The sequence below is a fragment of the Bos grunniens genome, chromosome 8 (genome assembly GCF_055505025.1).
Source record: "Bos grunniens cultivar Pamir isolate PY7600 chromosome 8, Bosgru_T2T1.0, whole genome shotgun sequence".
Taxonomy (NCBI): domain Eukaryota; kingdom Metazoa; phylum Chordata; class Mammalia; order Artiodactyla; family Bovidae; genus Bos; species Bos grunniens.
This window is the reverse complement of record NC_141172.1, coordinates 103,071,998-103,097,894: the sequence shown is the minus strand read 5'-3', so window position 1 is coordinate 103,097,894 and position 25,897 is coordinate 103,071,998. Positions and strand designations below refer to the sequence as shown.

The 25,897-nt window shown below is 55.8% G+C and overlaps 1 protein-coding gene and 1 long non-coding RNA gene across 7 annotated transcripts in view; one reads left to right on the top strand and one right to left on the bottom strand.

Moving 5' to 3' along the window:
• The window catches only part of COL27A1 (collagen type XXVII alpha 1 chain), a 153,205-nt gene that overhangs the window by 26,556 nt on the left and 100,752 nt on the right, over positions 1-25,897 (bottom strand). For all 6 annotated transcript variants that reach the window (XM_086413851.1, XM_086413850.1, XM_086413852.1 and 3 more), the window contains 15 exons: positions 20,592-20,645; positions 19,993-20,037; positions 19,865-19,909; positions 19,526-19,579; positions 18,254-18,307; positions 17,310-17,363; positions 15,863-15,916; positions 13,968-14,021; positions 9,906-10,013; positions 7,578-7,631; positions 7,354-7,461; positions 6,125-6,178; positions 5,107-5,160; positions 529-585; positions 309-362 (listed from right to left, as the gene is read on the bottom strand). In XM_086413851.1, the coding sequence (XP_086269977.1) occupies positions 309-362; positions 529-585; positions 5,107-5,160; positions 6,125-6,178; positions 7,354-7,461; positions 7,578-7,631; positions 9,906-10,013; positions 13,968-14,021; positions 15,863-15,916; positions 17,310-17,363; positions 18,254-18,307; positions 19,526-19,579; positions 19,865-19,909; positions 19,993-20,037; positions 20,592-20,645 (903 nt within the window). The remainder of the gene's footprint in view (positions 1-308; positions 363-528; positions 586-5,106; positions 5,161-6,124; positions 6,179-7,353; positions 7,462-7,577; positions 7,632-9,905; positions 10,014-13,967; positions 14,022-15,862; positions 15,917-17,309; positions 17,364-18,253; positions 18,308-19,525; positions 19,580-19,864; positions 19,910-19,992; positions 20,038-20,591; positions 20,646-25,897) is intronic.
• Positions 1,333-6,464, top strand: LOC147367853 (uncharacterized). Its single transcript, XR_015168747.1, has 2 exons — positions 1,333-1,467; positions 6,255-6,464. It is a non-coding gene; the product is annotated as an uncharacterized LOC147367853 (long non-coding RNA).

Genomic DNA, 25,897 nt, shown 5'->3' with positions numbered 1-25,897 from the left:
GCTGGGTGCTCGTTCAGTGGCCTGTCCTCATTGCTTCTGCTGGGAGAGCTGTTCTCAGTCATAGATGGGGATACTGAGGGTCCTGGAGGGGAAGGGTCTCCCTCCCTCAGGAAAGATCTCGGACCCTTCCCCTTTCAGTATGAATTGAGCCCTTAGGGATGCTTAAAACCTGGGCACTCGTGGTGGCAGGACAGGCCCGTTTCCTGGTGAAGGCCGTTCTAATTCCAGGTTGCATGAAACGGAGGCCAAGGAATGACCTCTTACAACGCTTGCGATGCTGCCAGCAAGTAGGAGCTCTGAATACTTACAGGGTATCCAGGGTCCCCTGGTTCGCCACGGTCTCCTCGATCACCCACAGGGCCCTAAATGAAAAGGACAACAATAGAAGACTGCAGGGGTTGCCAGACCGGGGCCTCCTGGGCCACGCCCTCAGCGGAGCTCGCAGCAGCCTCCCCCTGCTCCCCACACAGCTGGGGCTTGGGGCTCCACCCTGGCAGTGGTCCAGGGGGTGGATGGGGGGGCCCTTACCCGATCTCCAGGTGGTCCAGGGGGCCCCTCAGCCTTGCCGTCCTCGCCCTGCTCCCCCTGCGGAGGCGAAACCAGCGTTAAGACAAACTCCCTGCTCCTGGGGAACTCCAGACACTCCACATTGAGGCCAAGAGGGCCTTCATCAGAGATGAAGAACCCAGTCTACTTAGGGTCACAGACAGAAAGACTGAGGCCAAGAGGGAAGGGAAGACATGGGGTCCAAGGCAGACCCGAGCATGGAAGCAGGAATTCGGAACACAGGACACTGCTCTTTACCCTCCCCTAGGCTGGACTTCCCTGGGGGCTTCCCTGATGGCTCAGATGGTAGAGAATCCACCTGCAATGCAGGAGACCCAGGTTCGATCCCTGGCTCAGGAAAATCCCCTGGAAAAGGGAATGGCTACCCACTCCAGTATTCTTGCCTGGAGAATTCCATGGACAGAGGAGCCTGGCGGGCTATGGTCCATGCAGTTGCAAAGAGTCAGGCACGACCAAGTGACTATCACTTTTATTTTCAGGCTGGATACCCCGAGGCCGACACTCTCAGGCTGTCAGCCAGGGTAGCTGAGCCGAGACTTGGCTACACCTGGCTTTGTAGGGGACCAGCTGCCCAGGCCTTCAACACGGCCCTTCCGGTCTCAGAGCTTTTCCTCAGCTGCGAAATGGGGGTAGTGGGGCAGTGAAGGGGACAATGTTGATACCCAGGGAAGGTGGTAGGGCTTCCATGAAGTGAAGCAGAAGTCCCTGCATGGTACTCAGCAGGCAGTGACAATAATTCCAACAGCTGGCAAGCGTGAGCACCGACCGCCACAGCTGCACGCAGACACTCAATGAATCCTCCCAGCATTGTCTGTGTGCTAAACCCCTTCAGTTGTGTAGAACACTTTGAACGCTATGAACTGCAGCCCACCAGCCTCCTCTGTCCCTGGGATTCTCCAGGTAAGAATACTGGAGTGGGTTGCCATGCTTTCCTCCAGGGGATCTTCCCAACTCGGGGATCAAATCCATGTTTCTTATGTCTCCTGTATTGGCAGGCGAGTGCTTTACCACTAGCGCCACCTGGGAAGGCTGAATTCTGCCAACAGTCTCACAAAATAGGTGATATTATTCTCCCAGTTTACAGATGAGGACACTGAGGCACAAAGAGGTGGTGTAAGCTGCTTAGCCATTCAGTCCTCAATGAAAGAGCCCCTTTCTCCGACCCTTGCTGGGAGAAGGTGGGCGGAGAACCTGCTTTAGGATGACCCTCCAACTCTTGATGGGAGCCCCAGGGAAGGCCCTGAGCCTCCCTAGGAGGCACTCAGCAGTCACCCACTTGCGGGTCTTGCTCATAAGACAGTTTCTTGTCTGCAAAATGAGATTCTCCTGTCTCATAGCTCTGCTCTGATGACCCAGGAAGCAGCGGTATGGTAAGCTCTCAGCACACAGAGAAGAGGCTCTGTAGAAACTGCTGTTGTTGATAATGATAACAGCTGGGAGGATGCATGGCACGGAGGTGGACAGAGAGACAGGGGGAGGAGCAGAGTTTAAAGCCGAGGTCCTTGGGCCATGGCAGGTCACCCTGGGCCCTGGTCCACCCACAGGACGGGTGGCTGGAAGCCATGTGCCAGCTACAAGGAAGGTGTAGGCAGAGCCTGAGGGCTCAGCATGATCTAGCCCCAGATAACTAGTGTCACCTCCCATGGGGGGACATTCTGGGCAGGCGGCTCAAGCCAGGGTACCTCCAAGCCCCCTGGCTGCTGGCAGGGACTGAAGGGGAGGTCTGAGAGGCAAGAGAGAGGGGACAGTCCCGGGGGCTGGAGCCTGTCCCAGGCCCAAATCAGTCCTGAGGGCTGGCGGCCGTACGCCTTGGCCTGGGGCCCCTGTGGCTCCTGTGGGCAGAGACCGAAGGCAGGAGAGTAGGCCTGAGGCCTAGAACCAGCTGTAGCCAGGAAGGGGGGGTGGTGGCTGGCCCAAGAAGCAGGGATTCCCTCTTCTCCCTGACCACTCTCTTTGGCTTCTTGTCCCAAGGCTCCGTCTTTGTGTGAAGGGAGAGAGCTGGACTGGGGGGCTTTACTTGGTGTTTACCTCATGGGTTCTGTGCGCCAGGTACTTCGTGAGGCATGTTTCATAGAATCCATGTAACATACCTATGCTGCTGTGACCATTGCTCCCATTTTACAGACGAAGAAACTGAGACCCAGGGAAGGAAGGGTTTTAGCCAAGGTCATACAAGAATCAAAGCAATGATGGGGCCCAAAGCTAGCTATACAGACATCCCCCTCTCCTACCCGCCGCACACTGCAGCTGAAGTTTGGGGATGCATTTTTCGCACCCCAAGATGAAGCCTTCCATCCCCCTTTCTCCTTGTTCCCAGAGTCTCATCCCATCTCCCAGTTCCTATGGCCACTGCCTTTGAAGATAGACACACACCCCCGAGGGAAGCCCCAAGCTGAACAACATATTGGTTCATTGCAGTGTCTTGTTTCCAACTGGAAAAGCAAGACCTGGCATCAGACAGTCTGAATCCTGGTCCTGCCACACCCCACGCTGATCCTGAGCTAGTCCTGCAGTGTCATGGAGACTCTGTTTCTCCCCCTGTCAAGTGGGGTCCGGACACCTCCGTGCCAGCGTCATGGTGATGAGTGTGAAGAAATCCTGGAGAGGGCGGTCTGCCCCGGGGGTCTCCCCCAGGAACCTGCTCTTCCTCCCTCCCTAGTGCCATCCCGCCGTGACTAGTGACCATTCATGTGGTGGTGGTGGTGTTCAGTCGCTCAGTTGTGTCCAACCCTTTGTGGCCCATGGACTGCCGCACACCAGGCCTCCCTGTCCTTCACCATCTCCTGGAGCTTGCTCAAACTCATGTCCATTGAGTCAGTGATGCCATCCAACCATCTCATCCTCTGTTGTCCCCTTCTTCCGTCTTCAATCTTTCCCAGCATCAGGATTTTTTTTTTTTTTTCCAATGAGTCGGCTAGCTCTCTAGGGCATCATTCCACAGCCCCTAGCTCAGAGATGCTACTGCTAAGTTGCTTTAGTCGTGTCTGACTCTGTGTGACCCTATAGATGGCAGTCCACTAGGCTCCTCTGTCCCTGGGATTGTCCAGGCAAGAATACTGGAGTGGGTTGCCATTTCCTTCTCCAATGCATGAAAGTGAAAAGTGAAAGTGAAGTCGCTCAGTCTTGCCCAACTCTTAGCGACCCCATGGACCACAGCCTACCAGGCTCCCCTGTCCATGGGATTTTCCAGGCAAGAGTACTGGAGCGGGTTGCCATGCTCAGAGATGAGAACATACTAAATATTAAATCATTATAATAACCATTATAAATCCATAAACACCTGTTGGTTAGCAGATGAATGACTGAACGCAAAATAACACCATATAGAATCAGAAAGTGCATCTGGCTGACGCATATGTGATGTCCTGCTTAGCTTCACATGCCCGAGGTACCCATCCACTTCACAGATGAGGCAGTCAAGGCTTGGGGAATGCTGGGGCCCCCAGCAGACTCAGGGCAGATTTGGGTCAGACTCTAGCTCTCGCAGGCACAGGGACTGCCTCCGGGGCTGTGGACGGCCCAGAGTGAAGGCACCCTCTTGTTTCAGGCTTCGTGTTAGCCCTTTCTGCACCAGCCCTGGCAGACCATGAGGGCCGAGGAGGGACTCGGGGTCCTGTGTGAGGCTTGTGCGGCTTCCTGTGGGATGTGTCAGAGCCTGCGGCCCACTCTGGTTGCAGAGCTGTTCTTCTCCAAGCAGGAAGAAGGGGCCAGCTGGATGGCAAGCTAGGCCAGGGTGATTCACTCAACAGCGGGATGTAGTTAGTGGGGAGCTGACTCGGCAAAAGAAAGGAGGCTTGGGGAGCCGGGAACAAGGAGACCATGGTGGGCGGTGGGGTGGGGTGGGGGGGCGCCTGATAGGAGCCTGTTCCTGCTGAGCCATCAGGGGAAGAGGGAAGAAAGGAAGGAAGGGACTCCGCTAATGTAGGACCCAGAGACTTGGGTCCTGGGCCAGCTCGGTGCTGTCTCAGAATGTGACCCTCAGACTTGTGGGATCCACATCCCCACCTACACAGTGGGGAGGGGTGCGGCCATCAGCGAGGTTCCTTCTACCACTTCCTGTCTTCTGTTGAATCTGGAGCCAAGGGGTGGGGCCTGGACACACCTTCCCTCTGCCTGGGCGGTTCCTGGTCTTGAAATGCTGGTGCTTCTCACTTTCCATCCCAAGCCCTCCCCTGGCTCTCACCAGGTGACCTCATTCACTAGTGAGGCTTTGCCCCCCACCCTCACACAAGTGACAGACGGCACCCTTACGTCACTGATGTCCATTTCCCCTGCTCAACCGGAAGCCCCAGAGAGGCAGCAACTGTGTCCACTTTTGCTCTGGTGCCAGGACACCCAAGACACCTGTGCTAAATGTAGGTCTAATGACTCCTGCCTGAAGGCCACAGCCAGGGTGACACTGGCCTCTGGGCTGGCCAGGGTATGAACAGGGGTGAGCCTGCCATGAACCCACGCTAGCCCAGCCTCAGTGGCCCCAGGACTTGGTCCCAGTGGCCCCAGATATGAGAAAGCAGTTGCCACCCAGGACCAGACACCCACCTTTTCACCCTTTGGTCCAGGAGGTCCGAGGGGTCCCATGATGCCTTTGTGTCCCTGCAAGAGGTAAGACGGCAGGAGGTGAGAGCACGGGGGAGGGAGGAGTCGGGAGAAGCAGAGGATGAAGGACAAGAACTCAAAGATGGAGACACTCTGGGCTGTGCGATCAGGTCCTGGCTCTGTCCCAACTCACTGTGTGCCTCTGAGCAGGCTCTGTGCCTCTCTGAGCAATGGCCACCTGGACATGCCATGTTGGCCCCAGACACTCCTCTGAGGGGTGTTTGCTTGAGTGGCTGAAGCCTCTGCTCAGGCGTCTTGGAGCAGACCTGGGTGCAGTTCTCAGCAGAGCCCCTAGGTGTGTCCTCCTGGGCAGAGGCAGGAGGCAAATGCTTGCCTCAGCAGGCTTTCCCAGGCCGGGGTGAGGCCTGAAGGTACAGACTCCCACCTTGGGCTCCCAGCACCCACTCTCCAGCTCCCCTCTCCTTTGCCCTCTGCCTCTCCTCCTCTCCTTGCTGCTTCTCTTTCAGACACTGGATCCCACCATCAAGCTTCAGAAGCCATCGGGCCTTGCACACACATTCTTTTGGCTCCCCGAGCCTCAGTTTCCCTTTCTGAGCAAGCCGCATGCCTATCTGAGGCCTCACCTCCCAGATGTCTAACATGTGTTTGGTTTGGCCGCCTCTAAAGGGTGGGGGGGGGGGTTGCCAAATTAGGATGCAAAAATGGGCTCCGACCCACCACTTCCACAGAGAGCAGTTGCAAAGTTCAGACACGAGGTGTGTGCAGCACCCACCACAGGGAAGAAGGACTGAGTGAGGCCAGGGATTCAGGGGGGCTCTCTGTTCACCCCAGCCCTGTCTGGCCCACTGCTGGTCTGCGGACCCAGGTGTTCCTGGGCACGAGGGAGACTATGAATCTGTGTGGCCCTCGGCTGGGAGGAGGTGGGGGCAGCAGCCGAGGCGGCCTGAGTCCAGGCCTGCGGGGCAGAATTCCAGAAAGCAGGGAGGTCAGAGCTCCTTACGTCGTAACCAGCCAGTCCCGGCTCTCCTTGGGCCCCCATCCGTCCTGGAGCACCCTGTGAGGGGAGAAGACCCCCGTTGGTACCCAGTGTGACTCTCACAGAAGGAACGCGGACACTGTCTCTCCCACAGGCTCCCGCCCAGTTCAGCCCCGCAGCCTGGCACGTCCGCCCTGCTCAGAACCTGGTCCGGAGACCGAGGTGGAAAGCAAGCGACTCTCCAGAGCACTTCTCCTCCCCCAGCCATTCCCGCTTCCAGCTCCAGTGGTTTAGAGAGCCAGTTGCTAAATTTTCCCCACTTTTGTGAGCCAATTATTAAATAAAACCATGATGAAAAGTTAAATTATATGAACTTACAGATAAATCAATTATATTAAAAACACAGATGATAAATATCCCAAACTCATCCCTTCCTAATTATTTTACTACATTTTGTTATTATCTATGCTCATGAGGATATTTTTGTTGATTGAATCTGTGTGGCAGAAACACTGTTATCCCTGGGTAGCCAGTATCTGAAGGGGAACAGTTCCAGGACCCCCCGTGGATGTGAAACCCTGGGGATACAGACCGACTCTACCAGCTAATGGAGCTTTCTCACACATCCCCTCCAAGTCTGCATTCAGTGACATCATGCTGGTAGCTGGAAGTCGGCTACCGTGGGAGCATTTACACCACGGAATCTTGCAAATGCCGCGAACAAGCACAACTGTTTATCGGCGCACATCGGCCGCTCAGAGATGCTGTGCCAGCCTTGTCTGCCCCTTCCCTCGGTTCCTCTTGGGGTCTTCCTCCTGCTGCAGTGATCAAACCCTTAAGGGGCCCTTCCTTCAGGGCCGGCCAGCAATGGGCTGGACCACCCTCAGGGTCACCCAGGAATCTTCAGTAGCTTCATCCTGCCCCCCGGGCGTGAATCTATTTCCAATGGGAAAAGTCCTTGTCCAATAAAAATACCCTCAAGGGTCTGGTCCCTTCCCTACACCCTGACAGCAGGACTTGATAATCAGGGGTTATAAAGGGCTTCAGAAGATCCACAGACTCCCTTCAAATGGCAAGAAATTCTGTGCTGTATGTATTTTACAGGGGGAGGGGCGAGAGCTTCTGTAGGTCCCCAAAGGGATCCACAATTCCAAAGATCTTTCTGGAGGGCAGACACAAAGTCAGGTGGGCAATGCTTTCCTCTCTGCCCTCGGCTCCATGACCCTCACCCCAGCCACCCAGACAGTTCTCACCGTTGGTCCCAGGCTGCCCCGGGACCCTTTAGGGCCTGGGGTGCCAGGGGGTCCGGGGTCTCCAGGGACGCCCATCTCACCCAGCTGTCCTTGGTAGCCCTTGGCACCCTGCAGTGGGGGAGAGACAGGGTATCACCAGGTGTCCGCAGAGGGGAGGGGAGGGCGGGAGCTAGGGGGCAGGCGCATGGCCCGATTCAGGTGGAAGGAGGAGGAGGGGTCCCTACCTTGGCTCCCATCCGGCCCTTCTCGCCTTGCTTCCCTGGTTTTCCTTCAGGACCCTGAAAGGTAAAGAGGGGAAGAGAGAAAAAGATGAGCAATGAGAGAAAACTGAGGCAGATCCACAGATTTGCAGAGCACTCACTCCCCAGGCAGACTGCCTGGGCTCAAACTGATTCTGCACCCAATGCCCATGTTTCCTGTGATCCACATCTTTGCCAAGTGGGGGCAGAGGTGGTATTGGCCTCACAGAGCTGACAGCCCTGGGCTTGACAATCTCAAGGTCCTTTGCTCCTCCAGTAATTAAATACAGCATGGCCTCAGTCACGGGCCAGGTACTGTATCTGAACTCTGCATCATGTTTTGGGCGATTCTGGCCACAGGGCTGGGAGGAAGGGACTGTTTATCCCACGTTAGAGCTAAAGAAACAGTCTCGGGGAGACGGAGACCCTGCGGACACAGATCACCCAGCTAGGTAGAACGAAATGCGGATTCTTACTTTCTGGGACACCCCTTTTCCTAAGCCGGTCCTGTCTGGGCAATTGTGAGTCATGATTACAGGAGCTGGTGGCATCTGCCAGTGGGCTGAGGTGACTGCAATGGCTGATTCCTCATCAGCAGGAGGAGTGAGTCAGGGACAAAGAATGCAGTCCAGGGCCAGGGAGACGGGAGTCCCCCCGGACAGGGCAGCCTGCTGGCCCCCTGTTCCGACAGGCCCAGCTCCAGCTGGGAGCACCCCAGTGGTGTGGGAAACCCTGAGTAAGGGCGAGAGCATCCAGTGGGCTGGGACTGCAGGGCCAGAATGAAGACATTTGCTGGGCTCCATCCATATAGATATATTTCTGGAAAGGCCCCGACGGCTCATAAAATTCTATTTTTAAATCCTCCACTGTTTCCAGGCCACAGAGTGGGAGATTTCTGTTCTGCGGCCTCAATGCCAAAGACACTCAAATACAGGCCTCTCATCACCTCTGCCACCCGACGCACACACAGTCTGGCCCCAGCGAACCTCCTTCCAGTCCCAGCGTCTGAGAGCTGGCAGTGACCGCAAAATATGGACAGAAACACTGCAACCCCACCACCGACACCATCCCCAGAGCCACGTCACACCCCTGCCTCGGCCACCACCAACACCAGCGCATCAGTCCCGCCACCATCATCAGCCCCGCCATCCTCACCACGACCATCATCACTATCACGACCACAACCGCCATTATCGACCCCCTGTCACCATCACCATGACCACCATCCTCTTCACTAACATCAGTACCATCCCGTCCATCATCACACACCAACACCGTCATCACTTCTACCACCAGCATCACCAGCATCACCAAGCCCATACCCACAGCCACGCTGACCCCTCCTCACCGCTGCATCACCACCATCCCCATCGTTGTCACACCGCCACGCCCACCGCCGTCATCCTCACTGTTGCTATCACCACTATCTTCATCAGTACCATCACCACCCCCCCATCATGACTACATCATCCCACCACCAGCTTCAGTCACATCTTCATCACTACCATCACCACCCCCCCATCATGACTACATCATCCCACCACCAGCTTCAGTCACGTCTTCATCACTACCATCACCATCCCCCGCATCATGACTACATCATCACCACCACCAGCTTCAGTCACGTCCTCCTCCATACTCATAAAGATAATTTGCTACATTTCTAGTTCATTTTATAAAGTGCTTTCCTATCCAAAGTTTCATCAGTTCTTTAGACGAAAAATCCGCAGCTCAGAGAGAGGCAGTTCGATGCGCCTAAAGTCACAGTGACAGTGGGTGCTCGAGCCAGAACCTGGCCTTCGGGCTCCGGGTCAGGGCTATTTCTGCCCCACGTGTTTCTGCCCATTCCACAGTCATGATGCTCACAAGTTCACTAAGAAAGAGCTCCCGGAACACTGGAACTCAAAAACAATTTCAGCACACGTTCTTCCAAAGCCTTCATCATACCAAGGGGTGACCCAGAGCGGGCAAGAGCAAGTGAAGGCTCACGCAGCAACCGGACCAATGCCTCTCCTGCTACTTTCAGTGTGGCTGAATGTGGGGGCTGAGCAGGATGAGTCAGCAGGGTCCAGGTTTGTGTAGGGCACAGCAGACAGACCAAGGAGAGTGACGTTATTCCTGTGGGCACTAGGAAGGTACGGAGGGACACAGCCAGGTTTGTGCTCTGCAAAGTGCTCCAGTGAAGGAAGGATAGACGCACAAGACCCTTTGGTGGCTGCTGTCCAACGACCTCCCACCCAACCGCCGGAAGGCACGAGTGTATTATTCTGACCTGGGAGCCACAAATGCTGGCACACAGCTGTGCACACTCACCCGGACGCCAGTGATGCCAGGGGGGCCGGGGGGCCCGTCCTCGCCCTTCAGTCCCTCTTGGCCCTTCTCGCCACGTTCACCGTCAGGCCCGGGGTCACCCCTGTCCCCCTGGGGTGGAAAGACATGAGGAAGGAAGACAGAGAGAGAATAAATTAGTCACCAAGTCCATCAGAGGCGCCAAACCTCAGGGCTCCATTGGGATGTCCAGAGCCGACCAGACCCTGGATTCCCCTGATGGCTCAGCCAAAAGGGTCAGCCTGGCACAGACAACACATCTGTTGTACATGACATCATCCAGGGGCCCTGCCTAGGCCAAGGAGTGGGCCAATCAGAGGGAAGAGAAGACCTCGACCACGCCCACCCCGTGCAGTTTACAGGAGAGGGTCAGGCTGGAAGGCTGAGATGCTTTCTCTCCAGCCCTGTAGACACACTGGGAGAACAAGAGCCTTAAAAAGCTTAAGGAAATTTTTATAAAGGAAAAAATTCAGCCGATTCAGTCTCTCGGAACAAACTCTTTCCATGTTTCTGAGTTGCGTTTTCAACCCTTGTTTACACAAAACCATTTACAATAAGTAACAAGTAATAGTTTCAATGGCTACATACCAGGTTCAGAGCTGAAACAACTGTTCCAAAGCAATGAAATTAGTAAATTTAGCTTTAAAGGCTTAATCCAACTGGACTGCATGTTTCCATCTATTGTTTTTTTTAAATGTCTTATTCCATTTACTGAGAGTAAGCGCTCCCTTTGCTGTCTGCTCTGCGCAGCTCTCGTTCTCACTGGTTGCAGTACATTTCCTCTGTCGGGTGGGTGGCAGCGAATGCTTACACGGCACTTGTCATTTCAGGCCGTGTTCTAGCAGGCCGGGCTGTGCCACGATGGGGCTCTTGCCCTTGGGCCCCGTGAGCAGAGCAGGTGCAAGGGCTTCAGTACAGGCAGATGTGGGGAGGGGCAGGGCAGCAGGGGCCTGTGGCCGGTCTGCAGGTGGCTGAGCTGTGACTGGACAGAGAAGCCCCCGGGGAAAGGGTATGAAGCCACGGTGGGGAGGAAGGGGTGGGTGGAGGAGCAGGATTGGAGAGGCAGGAGCATCTTTGCCAGTTTTGTTTTCTGGCACCACACTTTACGAGGGACACTGATAGACTGGTGTGGGTCCAGCAGAAAGAGCAGGGTGCACCAGGGCAAGCAGCCGGAACTTGGGAACCAGAACGCTGAAAGCAGTCTGCAGGCTGGTTGCGCCAGGGCCCTGGGCTCTGGGTGTAGGCAGCTGGGGCCCAGGATGGCTGGGGAAGTTTCTAGCTCTGGTCTGAGAGGATGCCCCAATGAGTGGTGGTAGGGGGCGATCCAGAGACGACACAGCTGAGGGAGGCAAGAGCCAAGCTGGGGTGTGGGCCAGTGCAGAACAGATCTGGGCACCAGGAGAGGGTTGAGCAGGTGGGTCTCTGAGGTCCCTTCCCACTGAGATGCTCAGATTCCAAGCCCAGCCTGGCATGGAGACAAGGCTGGCCCTGACAATCCTCCTGTGGATGCTCTTGGCTCCAGGATTCCCCTTCTGGCCTGTTATCCTGGCCACCTGCTCTCCTCGCCCTCAGAGGCAGAGAGCCTGTTCCAGGTGGCTGGGCTGGCTTTCTGGGAGGGGCCCTAGCCTGGGCCCTGCAGGGGCACTGGCTCCAAGACCTACCCAGACCCCCAGAGCCTGGGTTCCCACACACCCAGTGGTGGATCCCATGCAGATAAGGCTCCGGGAGTAAAGGACTAGGGTCCCAGAATCCAGGACATCTGTCAGGGCTCAGAATAACCTTTACAAGTTGCCCAGCTCAATCCTCGATATTTACAGATGGGGAAAATGAGGCCTAGAGACAGGTAGAGACTTCCTAACGCCACACGTGAGCTCACGGCAGAGCACAGGTAAGACCCTGGGTTCTGGTTCTTCTCACTCCAGGGTTCTCTGCTCAGGGGACAATACCTCCTCCCCCGCTATTGGATTCAGATCTCAACAGCTGTTGACTTGGGCAAGTTTCCTCATTTGCAAAATAAGCACCAAAGTGTTACTGTGGGGAGTGAAGGAGATAATCCATGTAAACAGCTTAGCATAGCATCTAGTGCCCAAGCGCTGGATAAACGTGAGCTATTAGTAGGAATCCCTGTCATGGTTGCCACCATCAGCAAACTCAAAAGAGATAATCAGCATAAATGATAAAGTGCTGTGCACGTCTGAGAGGCTGTTTTCGCCATGAAGGTGATGCTCGGACAAACGCCGTAAAGGAGATAGATTCTCTCCTGGATTCATGCAAAGCCCAGGAAGACACTGCGTGTGTGCTAAGTTGCTTCAGTCGTGTCTGACTCTTTGCAACCCCGTGGACTGTAGCCCATCAGGCTCCTCTGTCCATGGGATTCTCCAGGCAAGAATACTGGAGTTGGTTGCCATGCCCTCCAGGGGATCTTCCTGACCCAGAGACTGAACAAGGGTCTTCTGCATTGCAGGCAGATTTCCCATATGAGCCGCCAGGGAAGCCCAGACACCACACATCTGCACAACTATTCCAGCCCTACGTAGAATTGGCTTTGGAGGGAGTGGAAGAGGAAGAAGTAGGGCCCAGGAGCCACCACAAGTGAGCAGGAGTGACTGTGAGGTGCCCAAGCCTGGACGACCCCCTCCCACCCCACCTCAGCAAAGATTCCAAGGAGACGTGAGGCGGCTGCCCAGAGGTGAGGGAGGCCCCCACACACCATTCCTTGCTTTCCTCATCTGTCAAATGGAGGCGGTAATGAATCCAGCCCGGAGGGTTGCTGGGAGAGTTAAATAGCTTAATTCATCTAAAGCTCTGAAGGCAGGTGACGCAAGTGTATGAGTGTACAAAGCATTTTAGCCAGAATGTTCATCAGCATCATCGCGATTCATGCAGGCACTTGTCAAAGAGTGTGGGGAGGCCATCAGCTGCTCTGGGTCTCCGGAGCCAGACCCTAGGATGCAGCAGGGTTGGAGGTGAAAGAAGGCAGATGGACGGCAGACAGGGGGCGCTCTCAACCTTGCGAGCAAAAGGCAGGCAGCTGGGGAGCCAGCCGGGGCCTGTCACCTAGGCATCCTGGGGACAGGGCAACGCAGGCCCAGAGAAGGGGGTGTGTATCTGAGGTCATAGGAGAATCAGTGGTGACCGAGGGAATCCTGGGATGTGATACTTGGAAGCCTGGGCTGGGACAGGTCAGCCCTGGGAAAACCCACCTAACAACAGTTTAGGGCTAGGTGAGGGGTGGGGGCTGCAAAGACAGAGAGCGATGCCCACCTGCCCTGGGGTTTGGGGGAGCCCTAGCACCTTCTTAAGGCCCCAGCATCTGTGGCTGACAGATGAATCTCACCAGCAGGGCTGAGATGGGCCCACATGCTTTGGTGCCAACGAGCCCTGGGTTTGGATTTTGGATTTTCACTCACAGGCATAGACTCTGGATGCACACACCTCAGCCTGAGCCCCAGTCTCTTCACCTTTAGAACAGGGGCATGGTGCAGAGAGGTAGCCGACTCTCAGGTCTTGCCTGTGCCACTTACTAGCGTGTGTCCTTGGACAAGTTGCTTAACCTGAGTCTCAGTTTCCTCATCCAAAGACAGGACTTACCCCATAGCACTGATCTAAGTGATACATACAAAGGGCTTAGTGTATTCCCTGATAGTCTGTGCCTATTCCTCCAGAAATAGTGGCTATGAGTCACGGATGGTGATTATTCTTCTGATCTTTTAAGATGTCTGGAAGATAATAGATATTAAAGCTTCTGGCCTGGTACCACCTTGAGCCAAGAGAAGCTGCAGTTTTGAGGAGAAAGGCGGCAGTGAGGAGTAGAAGGTGGGGTTAGTCCCCAGTCCGTGAGCAGGGTAGGGAGCGGGCGCCGAGCAGGGCTTACCCCTACACAGCCTGCGCTCCCTAGAAGCTGGAGGACTGATCTCGGAGTTTATGAGAACACAGTGCTTCTGGGGGAATACCTGGGTATTGGATGGGATGGCAGTGGGGCCAGAGGCAGAAGGCAGTTCCAGAATATTCCCTCTCCCCCAGACTCTGCACCAGAAGGACACTTACCTTCAGCCCGTCAGGCCCTGCAGGGCCACTGTCACCCTCGAGGCCTGGCTCTCCCTGGAAAGGGTAGTAGGAAAGATGAGGAGACATTACTGGGGAGGGGGTTCCAGTGTGATTTTATTTCCTCCCCCACACTAGAGCAAGACCCCAACCCTGATCTCCTCTAGTAGTGCCCCAGAATGTCTGGCAACAAATAAGCAGTGGAGCAGACCCCCAAGCCACAGCCTGTTCTGTGTGCAGGCTGGGGTGGGGCAGGGGCTACCCAAGATAGAAAGTACTAGTCCTGTGTCCAGGTGGGCTGGCTGGACTGGGGAGGTAGTGAAGCCTACTGGTTGAACAGGCTTTGATGTCAGACCTCAGTGCCCCCACTGGGCTTCCCATTCATGGTGGTCTGGCCACAAACAACCTTCTTAGCCCCCATGGGTGTCTGTTTCCTCATCTGAAAATGGGCTGATACACTTTCTTTAAGGGTTCCTATGAGAGCCAGTATAAGCATCCCACAGATGTTGGCTGTTAGATATATTCTTCTGGGAATTTGGAGTGAGCCTTCATAAAACACCTTGGTGGAATCCCATTTCTCAGATGAGGAAAGTGAGGCCATTTCTCAGACTTTCTTGCCAGCAAGTTTAGGAATGATACCAAGCCCCTGAATCCCCATCTGACCTTCAGCTAGGTTCCCTGCTCGCCTTTCTGGCTCCAGAGATACCTCTGGATGTCTCGGGTCTCTAACGGGCTGTCAAACTGTCTGTGTCTCCCTCTGCTTGTTCATAGCTGTTCAGCATCTGAGCTGAAAGGGGCCTCAGAAATCATCAAATACAGGGATGGTATAGACGGGACAAGGGTATAGATTCCATCCTTGCTGTGTCCATGGCAGGCATCACTGGTCAACCTACTAGCCATTCCTCTTGCGTCCATGGCAGACATCATTAATCGATCTACTAGAATGAGGCTTCATGAGGACAGGGCCTTCTGTTACTCACTGCTGTGAAGTGCCTGGCACACAGTGGGCATCAAGTGAGTGCACGTCATGCTCTTTCCTAGTGACCCCAGATGGAGCCTCAGGATCCTGCTTAACACAGTACTCCAAGAAACTATACTGCTCAATTTTCAAGGCCTTCTTCCCTCGTTTTACATCTTAGCTCAGTTTGTGGAGCCTCTTAACTTTAGGCAGGGAGTAGTAGGAGGCATTGGAAAAAGGCACATATGAGAAACTGGATTGGGTGCTTGGTGCCTGCACTAACCAAGCCCTCCACACTAACTCTCTCTCACTCCTGGGCCCCACCTTCCCCATCCGTAAGGTGCTAAAGGATGCTTGCTCTGTATCCCTCACAGCACCCAGAGTCCACTTTTAGGCAGGGACCTTATAATTCAAGCACAGGACATAGACAGATGGGTGCAGAGATGTCCCAAAGCTTCTCAAAGGAAGCCAAGCTCTGTGGGTTTATTTTGGTAAAAGGAAAGATAACCTTCCACGTAACTTTCCATGGAACAGGGTGATAACAGGTGTTTGTCAATAAAAACACTTGGAGGTCAAATAAGTTTGGAGATTCTGGATCCCCACAAAAAGAACCCCCAATTTCTTGGTTGCAGTCCTTCTCAGAGCCTTGAAAATGCTCCCGCTAACCTGTAAGAGGGAACACCGAGCATGCAGAATCTCAAACATTTTGACCACAGAATGCTTTTCTCTGCAGAGCACCTCTGCATTGCAGAAATGCTGGCCTGCCAAGAGGCAGGCTGGATGAGGCTGCAGAAATTCGTGGTCTGTTTGTACAGCTGAGGAAACTGAGGCTCAGGGAAACTGAGGCTCAGGGAAGCTGAGTAAAGGCCCTCCCTCCACCAAATACCATGGGGGATAGGGAAGGGGACTTTCCAGGGAGAATCAATTTGCTTTGACTTACCCGCTGCCCAATGAGGCCCTGCTCTCCAGGGATGCCCAGAGGCCCAAGGTCACCCTAGGAGAAGCCAAACACAAGTCCATGGGTAGGAGGATAGGACCAGCCCAGCTCTCACCCCACCTTCTTGTTCTCATCAGTTCTGATGTGGGGGAAGCAGGGGTGGGCCCAAGTCTTCTCCAGGACTAGAGAGAAATTGTGAAATGCCAACCACAGCCCCTGTTCCCAGTAAGCCCTGGGCATGTTCAGGACCACCACTAACACCACCATCACAGCTTAGCTCACACGTACAGCCCTGTTTCAGTGCTTTTTTATTTCACACAGCTAGTTGTCAGAACAGCCCTGCCAGGGAAGGGGTCTGCTTTTACAAATGAGGAGACTGAGCGACTGTTGGTTAAGTAACCAGTCCGAGCTCATGAAGCTACTAAGTGACAGCTTTAGGATCCAAACCCAAGCAGTTAGTTTGGCTCCAGGGAGTATCAAATACAGAGATGGCAACTCTGAGGCTGATCACCTTTACCCACCCCCTGAGAGCCCTGGAGAGAAACCCAAATGAGGAAGAGGCCCTAAATGAATCAGAGTAAATGTCCCTTGTACATGCATGTGTGCTGAGTCACTCAGTCATATCTGCCTCTTTACAATCCCATGGACTACAGCCTGCCAGGCTCCTCTGTCCGTGGGATTCTCCAGGCAGGAATACTGGAGTGGGTTGCCATTTCCTCCTCCAGGGGATCTTTCCAACCCAGGGATCAAACCCGCGTTTCCTGTGTCTACTGGCAGGCGGATTCTTCACCAGTGACTCACCTGGGAAGCCCTAAACGTCCCCCACATCCTCCAAAAGACCCCCAGAAGGGTCTCTCTCATCTGGAGGTTTCCAAGCCACACTCTCTCTCTACCGGTGTCTGCAGGCACAAGGAGGAGGCGGAGCTCTGAGTCCCCAGCCCGGCCCCAACCAGAACTGTCCCATTTCTGTTTTATACATGGGGTAGTTTCTTGCATTATTCCAGCAAAAGATTCTGAAACTAAGTCAAGACTGAAGGTTCCAGGCCTCCAAGTCCTGCACAGGGAGCGGGTCCTCTTCCAACAGCAGAGCGGGGACGGGGTCTCCCCAGAGCCCAGGGATCAATAGGCTCCTGTTTCCCTGCAGGTAATGAGGGGCACTAGCGTTGAAACGCAGATGCTATCGCAGGAGACCAGGAGGTCCGGCCGCCCCGGCATGGGGCAGGTGCCAGAGAAAACACTGCCAGACGGTGGGGGGGCAGCGAAGGGGGCTCCAGGCCGGCTGGGCCATCTGCTGTGGCCATGGCCAAGCCCTACTCCCCAGCCAGGAGCACAGAGAACCCATTATCCAGGGCACAAGAAAGGCTCATTTCTCTTCCACGGAGAGGACGTGGCCGCCAGCTGGGAGTTGGTTTCAGCAAGTTATTTTTCTCTTCTTTCATCCCCTTCTTACCTTCATGCCAGCTTCCCCAGGAAGGCCCAGTTCTCCCAATGCACCTGGTGGTCCCTGCAAAAAAAAAAAAAAAAAAAATGCCATGGGTCCATCCTAGAGCAAGGGCTGGTCCCTGGTTTCCCTGGTTGCCAAGGGAGGAGATAACTGAGGCAGGCTCAGAGAGGGCAAGGGACATGCCCGAGGTCACACACCCCGAGAGACCCAGAGCTGGGAGCAGGCTGCAGCCTTTGGGAGCTTAGAACTGGGACTAGGTGAGGGGCGGGGTGGTTGGGCTCAGACTGCGGAGCCTTGGGGCTACCCAGAGGCTGCTGGAGCCTTCGCCCTCCCCATGAGTGTGGTTGACCACGGTAGGAGCCCTTGGCAAGCGAGGAGAGGAAAATTTCATGATTCACATAACAACAGGGGAGGGAGCCAACAGATGCTACATTCAGGGCTGAGGGATTCCAGCCCTTCTTCTCTCTGCAGCCAGGCCAGGATGACAAGGGTGGGAGAGATCCCCAAGTTATCATCACTAGCATGGCCACAGCCCCTGCATAAACCCTAGGGCTCAGTTTTCTCCCCTGGAGAAGGCAGGGGTGCCTGAGACCCCTTTCAAGCTCCTTGCTGCAAGACCTTAGGAGGATTGGTTCAGTAGTCAAACCTCCGTGTCAGGATGAAGTCCCAGCAGGGTCAGGATGGGGGATATTGCCAAAAAGCGTGCCGAAAAAGAGGCACTGCCAACCCCCCATGAGGGTCCTGGCATGCCTACATCCCACCCGCTGCCCCTGGGCTGGGGAGCCCAACCCCACCCCCTCTGGCATCATGGTAGATCTACCTTCTCTGCCAGGCCATCTCCCCACCAGTGCCTGCAGGACACGGGACAGGGAGCCCCGAGGAGAAGGGCCGGGAAGGGCTGCTTCCTCCCCAGCAAGACCACAGGGTGAACAAGGGCCTTCGGCACTCACCTTGGGTCCCATCTCTCCGGGAGGGCCAATTGGCCCCTGGGGTCCCTGAGGGCCCTGGAAGATAGACAGACACACAGACAGTCGGGAGAAGCCAGCCTGGGCCCTCTTTGGGGTCCGAGGCTTGGTAGTGCAGTCTGGAGGGACAGGTGAGGGCGAGGACCCTGGAGCCTGGGACTCTGCAGGTCTCACCCCCACCCCCGCCTCACTGAGGACCCTGGTCCTGAGCTCCCTCCTCACCTGCATCCAGCATCACCCCCTACCCATCCACCAGCACCCTCTCCTAGGCATCTCTGAAGACTCAGGGCGGCCTCCCCTGCTCAGAAGCCTCCGGCTGGCTCCCGAGCCTCACTCACTCTGTGCCCTCGGCCTGGAATGCAGTTTCGCCCACCCATTGTTCCAAAGGACATCTGCCCGAGCTTCTAGATGTGGGCTGCTTGATCTCCAGTCCTCCCCCTGTCCCCCAGATCGCTCCTCCCAAGCCCCAAGACGGTGCTGTCTTCATCACCATCAGTACAGCCACAGCCTCTTCATGGGGCTCCTCAACACAGCGTATGCTGCTGCTGCTAAGTCGCATCAGTTGTGTCCGACTCTGTGAAAACCCACCCTTCCAGGGAGATCTCCTAAAAGGTCCCCTCTGTTTCCATCCCCTCAACAGCTTCCTGTTGCCTCTGGGACAAAGAACTAACTCCATCCGTGGCTCTGGGTGACTGGCCCCTGTGACCGCGTCCCGCCTTCCCCGAGATCCAGCTCTGACCGCACCAGCCATGCTGGACTCTGCAGGGCCCCGACAGCGTGTGGGTTTATCTGCACACTGCCCTCTCTCCTTCGCAGACCTGAAGGATGCGGCTCCCTGCACTTTGCGCTGTGCTAAGCACTGGGCCTGGCGTGCTGCACTTCATGGGGTCGCAGAGCTGGACACGACTGAGCGACTGAACTGAACTGAAGCACTCTCTACACGCTTCCTTATTTCATCCTCACCACAGGATGACAAGAGAGGAACCATTATGCCCATCTTACTGGCAAGAAAACTGAGGCTGGAAGGCAAGGCAGGTAGACCCAATCCAGAGCCCCGAACTTCCCCAGCCAGTGTTCTCTCCCGGACCCAAAGCCTATCCATGGGGGTGGTAGAGCCCCACACTGCCCCTCTCTAACCCCTCTCCTGGTCTCATCACAGGACAACACCCCCCACCCCCACCACCCAGCAGGTGAGGACGCAGCTGAGACCAGCCTGCCAGGGGCAAAGATGCAAAGAGCAAGGGAATGGGCACTTACCGGTTCTCCTGGGAGGCCCTTGGCACCTGGGGGACCGGAAGGACCCCGGAGGCCCTGCAGGGACAAAGCAAACTGACCTCAGTCCCTCCCTGGCCTTCCCCGCCCTGCCTGGCCCCTGGGTCTCAGTCAAGCTGTTGTATGGAATGAGGGTCCTGCCATGTGACACATGGGAGCCTGAGTCCCAGAGGGGAACAGACAGGCTGGAGGGTCTTCAGGGCGGGAGTGGGCAGCTAGAACCTTCAGGATTTCCACAGCAGGATGAGAAAGGTGGCTAATGGGGCTATTTCCTCCCCGCCAAGTCCCACAGAGAGACTTTCACGAACCGGCGGCGCTACTTACAGGAAAGCCTCGTGTGCCCAAGTGCCCTCGCTCGCCAGCCACGCCCTGGAAGCACACGCGGGCTGTTAGGAGCACGTATCACAGAACAGGGAGCAGGGAGAGGGGCTGGCAGCTTCGGCCTCACATACCTGCTGCCCGGGCTGGCCCAGTCTGCCCTGTGGTCCTGGCGGGCCCTGCAGGAAGCCAAGCATGAGGGGCGCAGTGGGTGCTGGGGAGGACTCTTCCCTGAGAAGGGACTCTTGCTTCCATGGGAGATAGGAGCCCCGGGGGTCACCACATACACCCCACCTCCCCAGTGTGCAGGCGGGCAAACTAGGGGCAGTGGATGGCTATTGGCCAGGAGCTGTGGCTCGAGAACAACGGACCCCTGCATCCCGATGAGGGCGGAAGCCGTCTCAGCAATCAGGGATCCTGGAAGGGCTTGGGGAGTCAGGGGCCAGGCCTGATTCCGCCTCCCTCTCTCTCATTCTTGTCTCCTCTGTCTCTCTCACTCACGTGTTCTCTGTCTCTCTCAGTCTAATAGCTCATTCTCCCTTCCTTGTCCCCACACTGGGGGCATGCCAACCCCAGGAAGTGTGGCCAGATAAGCTCTCAGGAGCATGCCCTGCAGCCTCTCAGGGACGCCCTGCTGTCCCCGAGGGGCCTGTTACAGAGGAGGCGGCGAGTCTGGATTCCTGACCCACCACCCTGGGTCAGGAGACGAGAGGAAGGGGGTGGGGGTCAGTACCTTCAGGCCCTTGGACCCCTGCTCCCCAGCTGGTCCGTCCGGTCCTCGGGGTCCCTGGAATAGGAAAAAGGGGCTAGCACAGTGGACAGCAGGGGTCTCCCTTGGGCTGGGAACCAGGAGGCGGGGCTGCCCAGAGCCTTGCGTTCTTCCCTGCACAAGCGGGGGTTCCCTCTGCCTCCCTGCCTCCCACACACTCCCCACCCGCAGGTGGGTCAGCCAGAGCAATGTGTCTGCTAACACGGCTCTGCAGAGGCCTTGGCGTAAGTGGATGCAGTCAGAGGCCCTACCGTTCTGGAGTGGGCCTGGTGGTAAATTGAAACCCTGTTTAAAGAAACCTTGGAGGGGGAGGAGCTGGGGTGGGGGTGGGTGGGGGGGTGGAATCAGCCAGCCAACCCATTTCACAGATTCGGAAACAGAGGGCAGAGCCAAGAGACATGTGGCCACGGCCCGGCAGTCAGGTCTTCAGACTCCGTCCCCTGCTCTTCCCAGAGCACACGTGGGGTTGAAGCAGCCTGTGGACCACGGTCCTCAGGGGAACCTGACAGAGGACACCTGGGGAAGGGTCTCCACATGGTCAGAGCTATGGAGCTGCCCCCTCTCCAGCCAGATGAGCAGCTACTCTGGCCCAGCTCACGTGAGGAGGGGCAGGCACAGGGCAGCTGTGGCTGGAGCCTTGGGCTCAAATCTGACCCTTGAGACAGGATGTCCGGTCTCTTGAGAACTGGGAGGCCCCTGGGGCAGGCAGACTCTCTCCCTCCCCCTCACTGCACAGATGGGAACACTGAGGCCCTGCAAGGGAGGGAATTTGTTTACGGTCCCTTATATAAGCAGCTGGTATTCCCTGCAGGGTTCTACGGGCCTCCCATAGGAACACAGATGAGGGTGCCCTGGGGTCCCCCAAGGAGAACAGTGTAGTGTTCGTTCTATAGGGGCCAGAAAGGCTGTGTTGGGTGTTGGGAAGACAAGGAGGAGGAGGCTGTGAAGGAGGCTGGCCCACCCTAGTCTGGGAGTGTGGAGACCAGCCACAAAAGGGGCCAGGGAGGCATCTCAGGGGAGGGGGTATGAGGGAAGAGAAAAGTGAGAAATCATTTAAATACTGGACAAGGATATTTTCAGTTAATAATGGAACCAGAAAAAGTTATCATTTCTCTTATCAGCTACCTGGGACTCCCCATGTTTCAACTCCACGTCGCAGCCTTAAACAGTGCTCACGGATGAACTCAACCTGGGCCAGGAGACCACGTGGCTGCGAGTCTTTGCTCCTGGTGTCTCAGGCCTCCGCCCAGAACTCCCAGGGGTCCGGCACCAGGCACAGTGCTGCTTAGGAAATGCTGTGTCTAGGGGAAAGTGACAGCTCCTGGCTGAGCCTCAGTTATACCATCTCTGAAATGGGAATAAGAAATCGCTCCCTCCAGGCAGGAAGTAATGCACATGGGCAGCTCGGCACCTGGCATACAGTTAAGTTCTCAGAAGATCTGATTTTGCCAAAGGGGGCTGCAGGCTCCCGAGGGGCAGGGGCGCAAAGCAACGGCTGGCCTGGGCAATCTGGATTCAGGGCCCTGCTTAGTATAGGCAGCTTATATCAGGCTGAGAATGTTCATGGGTTCAAGATGAGGTTTGATTAGAGGGTGTGGGTGCGAGTCCTGGTGTTGCTGCTGGCTTGCTGTGTGACCCCAGGGAAGCCCCTTCCTTTCTCTGGGCCTCAGTCTCAGGTGGATATTATCAGACCACCTGTTGGACTTAACACCCCTGATTCATACAGGACTTGGTAGAGATGGAGATAAATGGAGATGCAGGGCACCCCAGGTCCTGAGACTTGGGACAGAGGCTGAGCTGATGGCAGGCCTCTGTGTCCTCCAGAGATGGCTGCTGAGCCCCGACCTCTGTTTCTACCTGAGCATAAACCTTCCTGGAAAGGGACAGCTCTAGGAACAGAGCGGAGGCCCAGAGGTGTTGATGGCTTGGCCTGAATCACACAGCACCCTCTTTACTCAGGGAATCAAAGTCTCTCTGCAAGAAAGCTATGAGATCTATAACAATAATAATAGCATCAACAGCAGCAGCAATCATCGTGAAAGCTATTTTCCTCATTTGACATATAAGGAAATAGCCTGTGGCAGCCCTGATAGTAGGTGGAGGAACCAGCCTGTGACTCTAAGTCAGCTAGACGCCCACTTTTTTCCACCACTACCTGTCTCTATTTTAATCAGTGAGGGAGTGAGTTCCCCATCACAAGGGCTTATGCAAGTCAGGGCCAAGGCACGGTTTCCCAGGACACAATATCTAAAATTCCTCTTACCTGGGAGGCACTGCTATCCTCTGGGAAGACCTGGGGTTTGCTGGGGGAAATAGGACCAAGCTTTCTTGTCTGGGGAGAGGAAAAAGTAGAGAGGCCCCAGCCACCCGCCTCCCCAGTTCTCCTGTGCAGGGAGAGGCGAGCCTAACCCTGCTCTGGGCCTCTCTGCAGCTCATTCTATGTCCTGCGGGTGCCCCAAACCTGCCCCTTCCTTCCCCAGGGCAACACTGAACACGGGAGGCAGGTCTGGGTTTCAGAGCCACAAATCGCTTCCTGTGTAGCCACTCCCCAGGAACAGGTTCGCAGTCACAGCTGCGGCTGCCTCCCAGCCAGGCTGGGCTTCTAGCTTGGCGGGTAGGAGCCCCAGAGGACAGAAAATCTGGCCAATCACAGTTGTTGTGAATAAGGGATGAAAAGGGAGTGAACGTGTGCCCGGCACTCGCTATGCACCGCTGCCCTTCCAGGTGCTCACCATGGGCGGTGCTGGCAGAGGAAGCGTCTCCCCACGGCCATCCAAAGAGGTCGGTTCTGCTGCTGACCCCTTTTATAGAGGAAAAGCTGGGGCTTCAGGGAGGGTAAGTCAGCTGCCCAAGGTCAGAGGGGAGGAGGAGCTGGGATTCAAAGCCAGATCTGCTGAGCTCTCAGCCCCACTCACACGAGCAGAGCTCAGTGCAGGCTCTTGGGTCGCAGAATCCTCATGACTCTGTCAAAGTGGTTTTGGAGAGAGATAGCAGAGTCTCCCAAGTAAGAGGACTTTTAGACATTGTCTTCTGCAATATCCTGCCCCAGGCTCTCACCTGATACTCCCTGAGACAGGGAGTTCATTCCCACACTGGTAAACAGTGACCGGTTAGTAGTGGGAAAAAATTGGGCATTTGGCTGTTGAGTTCAAATTCTGGCTCCTTACAACTTCCACCTAATGTCAGGCACTGAGCCTTACAGAGAAACTGGTGTGAGGGACTTCCCTGGTGGGGAAAGACCCCGAGGTCCCAATGCAGGGGGCCCAGGTTTGATCCCTGGTTGGGGAACTAGATCCTACGTGCCCACAGCTAAAGACAATGCATGCCTCAAAAAAAGATCTGCATCTGGCAAAGAATGCTACACTAAGACCCGGTGCAGCCAAATAAATGTGGGGTGGGGGAAGAAGCTGGCCTGAAGTCCCTGAGCTGGTCACTGGAAAGCCTGAGATGTGCCCCTATGTGACCCACGGACCCAGACCCTGATCAGCAGCTCTACCAAGAAGAGCTCAGGATCTGAGGCCCCATCCTGGCCCTGGACTTGACCTCTGTGCTCATTCTTCCCCAGGCAGGGGGATAGGGGACTCAGGGGTTAGGGGAGACAGGTGGTGGGTAGCGGGGCCCATCCTGCACGCGGGCAGAGAACAAGCAGGGCCTTGCAGGCATCGAAGCTCATTTCCCAGAGCGTATTTGGGGAAACTGAGGCCCAGAGGGCACAAGGGCTTGCCAGGGTCACAGGGGAAGCCAGGAGCTACACGGGGAGATGGCCCAGATTTGAGCTCTTTAACTGGCTCAGCGGGCACCTCTCCAGTCCCCGCCCGCCCTCAGGGACCACGTCATCTACGAAGTGGCCAAACGTGGCCTGTCAGGCAGGGGACCCAGGGCACAGGGTCCGACAGGTTTTGCATCTCCACCAAACCCAGCCAGGGGAGGGGGCTTGTGTTCCTGAAGTTCCCCTTCCAGCCCTGAAGATTCTGTGGTCTGGAACCTGAGTATTATCAAGGAGGAGATACCTTCTTCAAGCCACCACTGGGAAAGATGGTCAGACGGCTGCAGGAAGCTCTGTGACTTGACGGGGGCCTGAGCCTGTGCATCCGGCAGGTTGTGGGGGGCAGGGCAACTCCCCCTCCTGCTAACCTGGCATCCTGGGGCAGGAGAGGATGTGCAGAGGGCCAGGGTGGAACCCGGCTGCCAACGGGCCTCAGCCACTGGCAGAGACCAGGACATGGCACAAGGAGAGGCCCTGCCGGGTCCAAGGAATGCCTCTAAATCTCACCTCTCGCAGGCCGACTGCTCAGACCATCTGGTTCAGGGGAAATTGTTCAACTACTTGAAATTTAGCCAGGAAGAGAAGAGCCGTCTCAGATCCCCTGAATAAGCCTGAATACAGGCCAGGCCGCCTGCTCCACCCGTGCCATCCTGTTTCCTTTTCACAGAGCTGCTGTCCTGGCACCTGAACATCCACTGGGGGCAGGAAACCGCCCCATCAGCCCTCCCTGCCTCCAAAAAAGTCAGAATCCCTGGGTTCAAAACACAGTCCTGCCACTTTCTAGCTGTGCAACCTAAGGCAAGTCACTCAACCTCTCTGAGCCTTACTTTCCTTTTCTGTATGATGAGAATTAAGACTAGCACCTATTCTTAATTATAGGGTCATGTTGATGATTAACTGAGTCAAGGCATGTGATAGATAGTGTTCAGCACAGAGTAAGTATTAGTGATCACCTCTGGCTACCATGTTCAGGCCAGCCCTGTGTAAAACCTCCTGTGGCTCCCCACTACCCTTGAAGCATTGCCCACAGGTCTAGCTGTGGTGTCTGAGGCCCACTTGGTTTGATAGCTTCTAATTCTTGGTTTCACTCCTCTCCCTGGCTCCTCTATTGAATGGGGATTCCTAAACATGCCACTCCAGCTCACCCTAGGGCTTCCTCTCTGTCTGGAACCTGGCATCTGTTTAAGCATCTGCCTCTGCTTGACGTGTTCCCGGGTACCCTGGCCAGGTGAGATGCCTCCTCCAGGCTCCCAGGCTGCCATCAATGTGTTCATGACCCTGTACTGTCTGTTTGGCCTTGATGGAGCCACAAAGCCACGCAGGGGTCCTGAGGGTGCTATTCTCATGATATCTACAGAACCTCTAACAATGGCTGGCCCCTAGGAGGTGCCTAATTGCAGGCAAACGAGTGCATGAACAAACACAGGAACAGACAAAGCATTGGTGCCACAGAGCCCCCCGTGCCTCCTGGATGGCAAGGCCTGGTACTCAGAAGTGGGCTGTG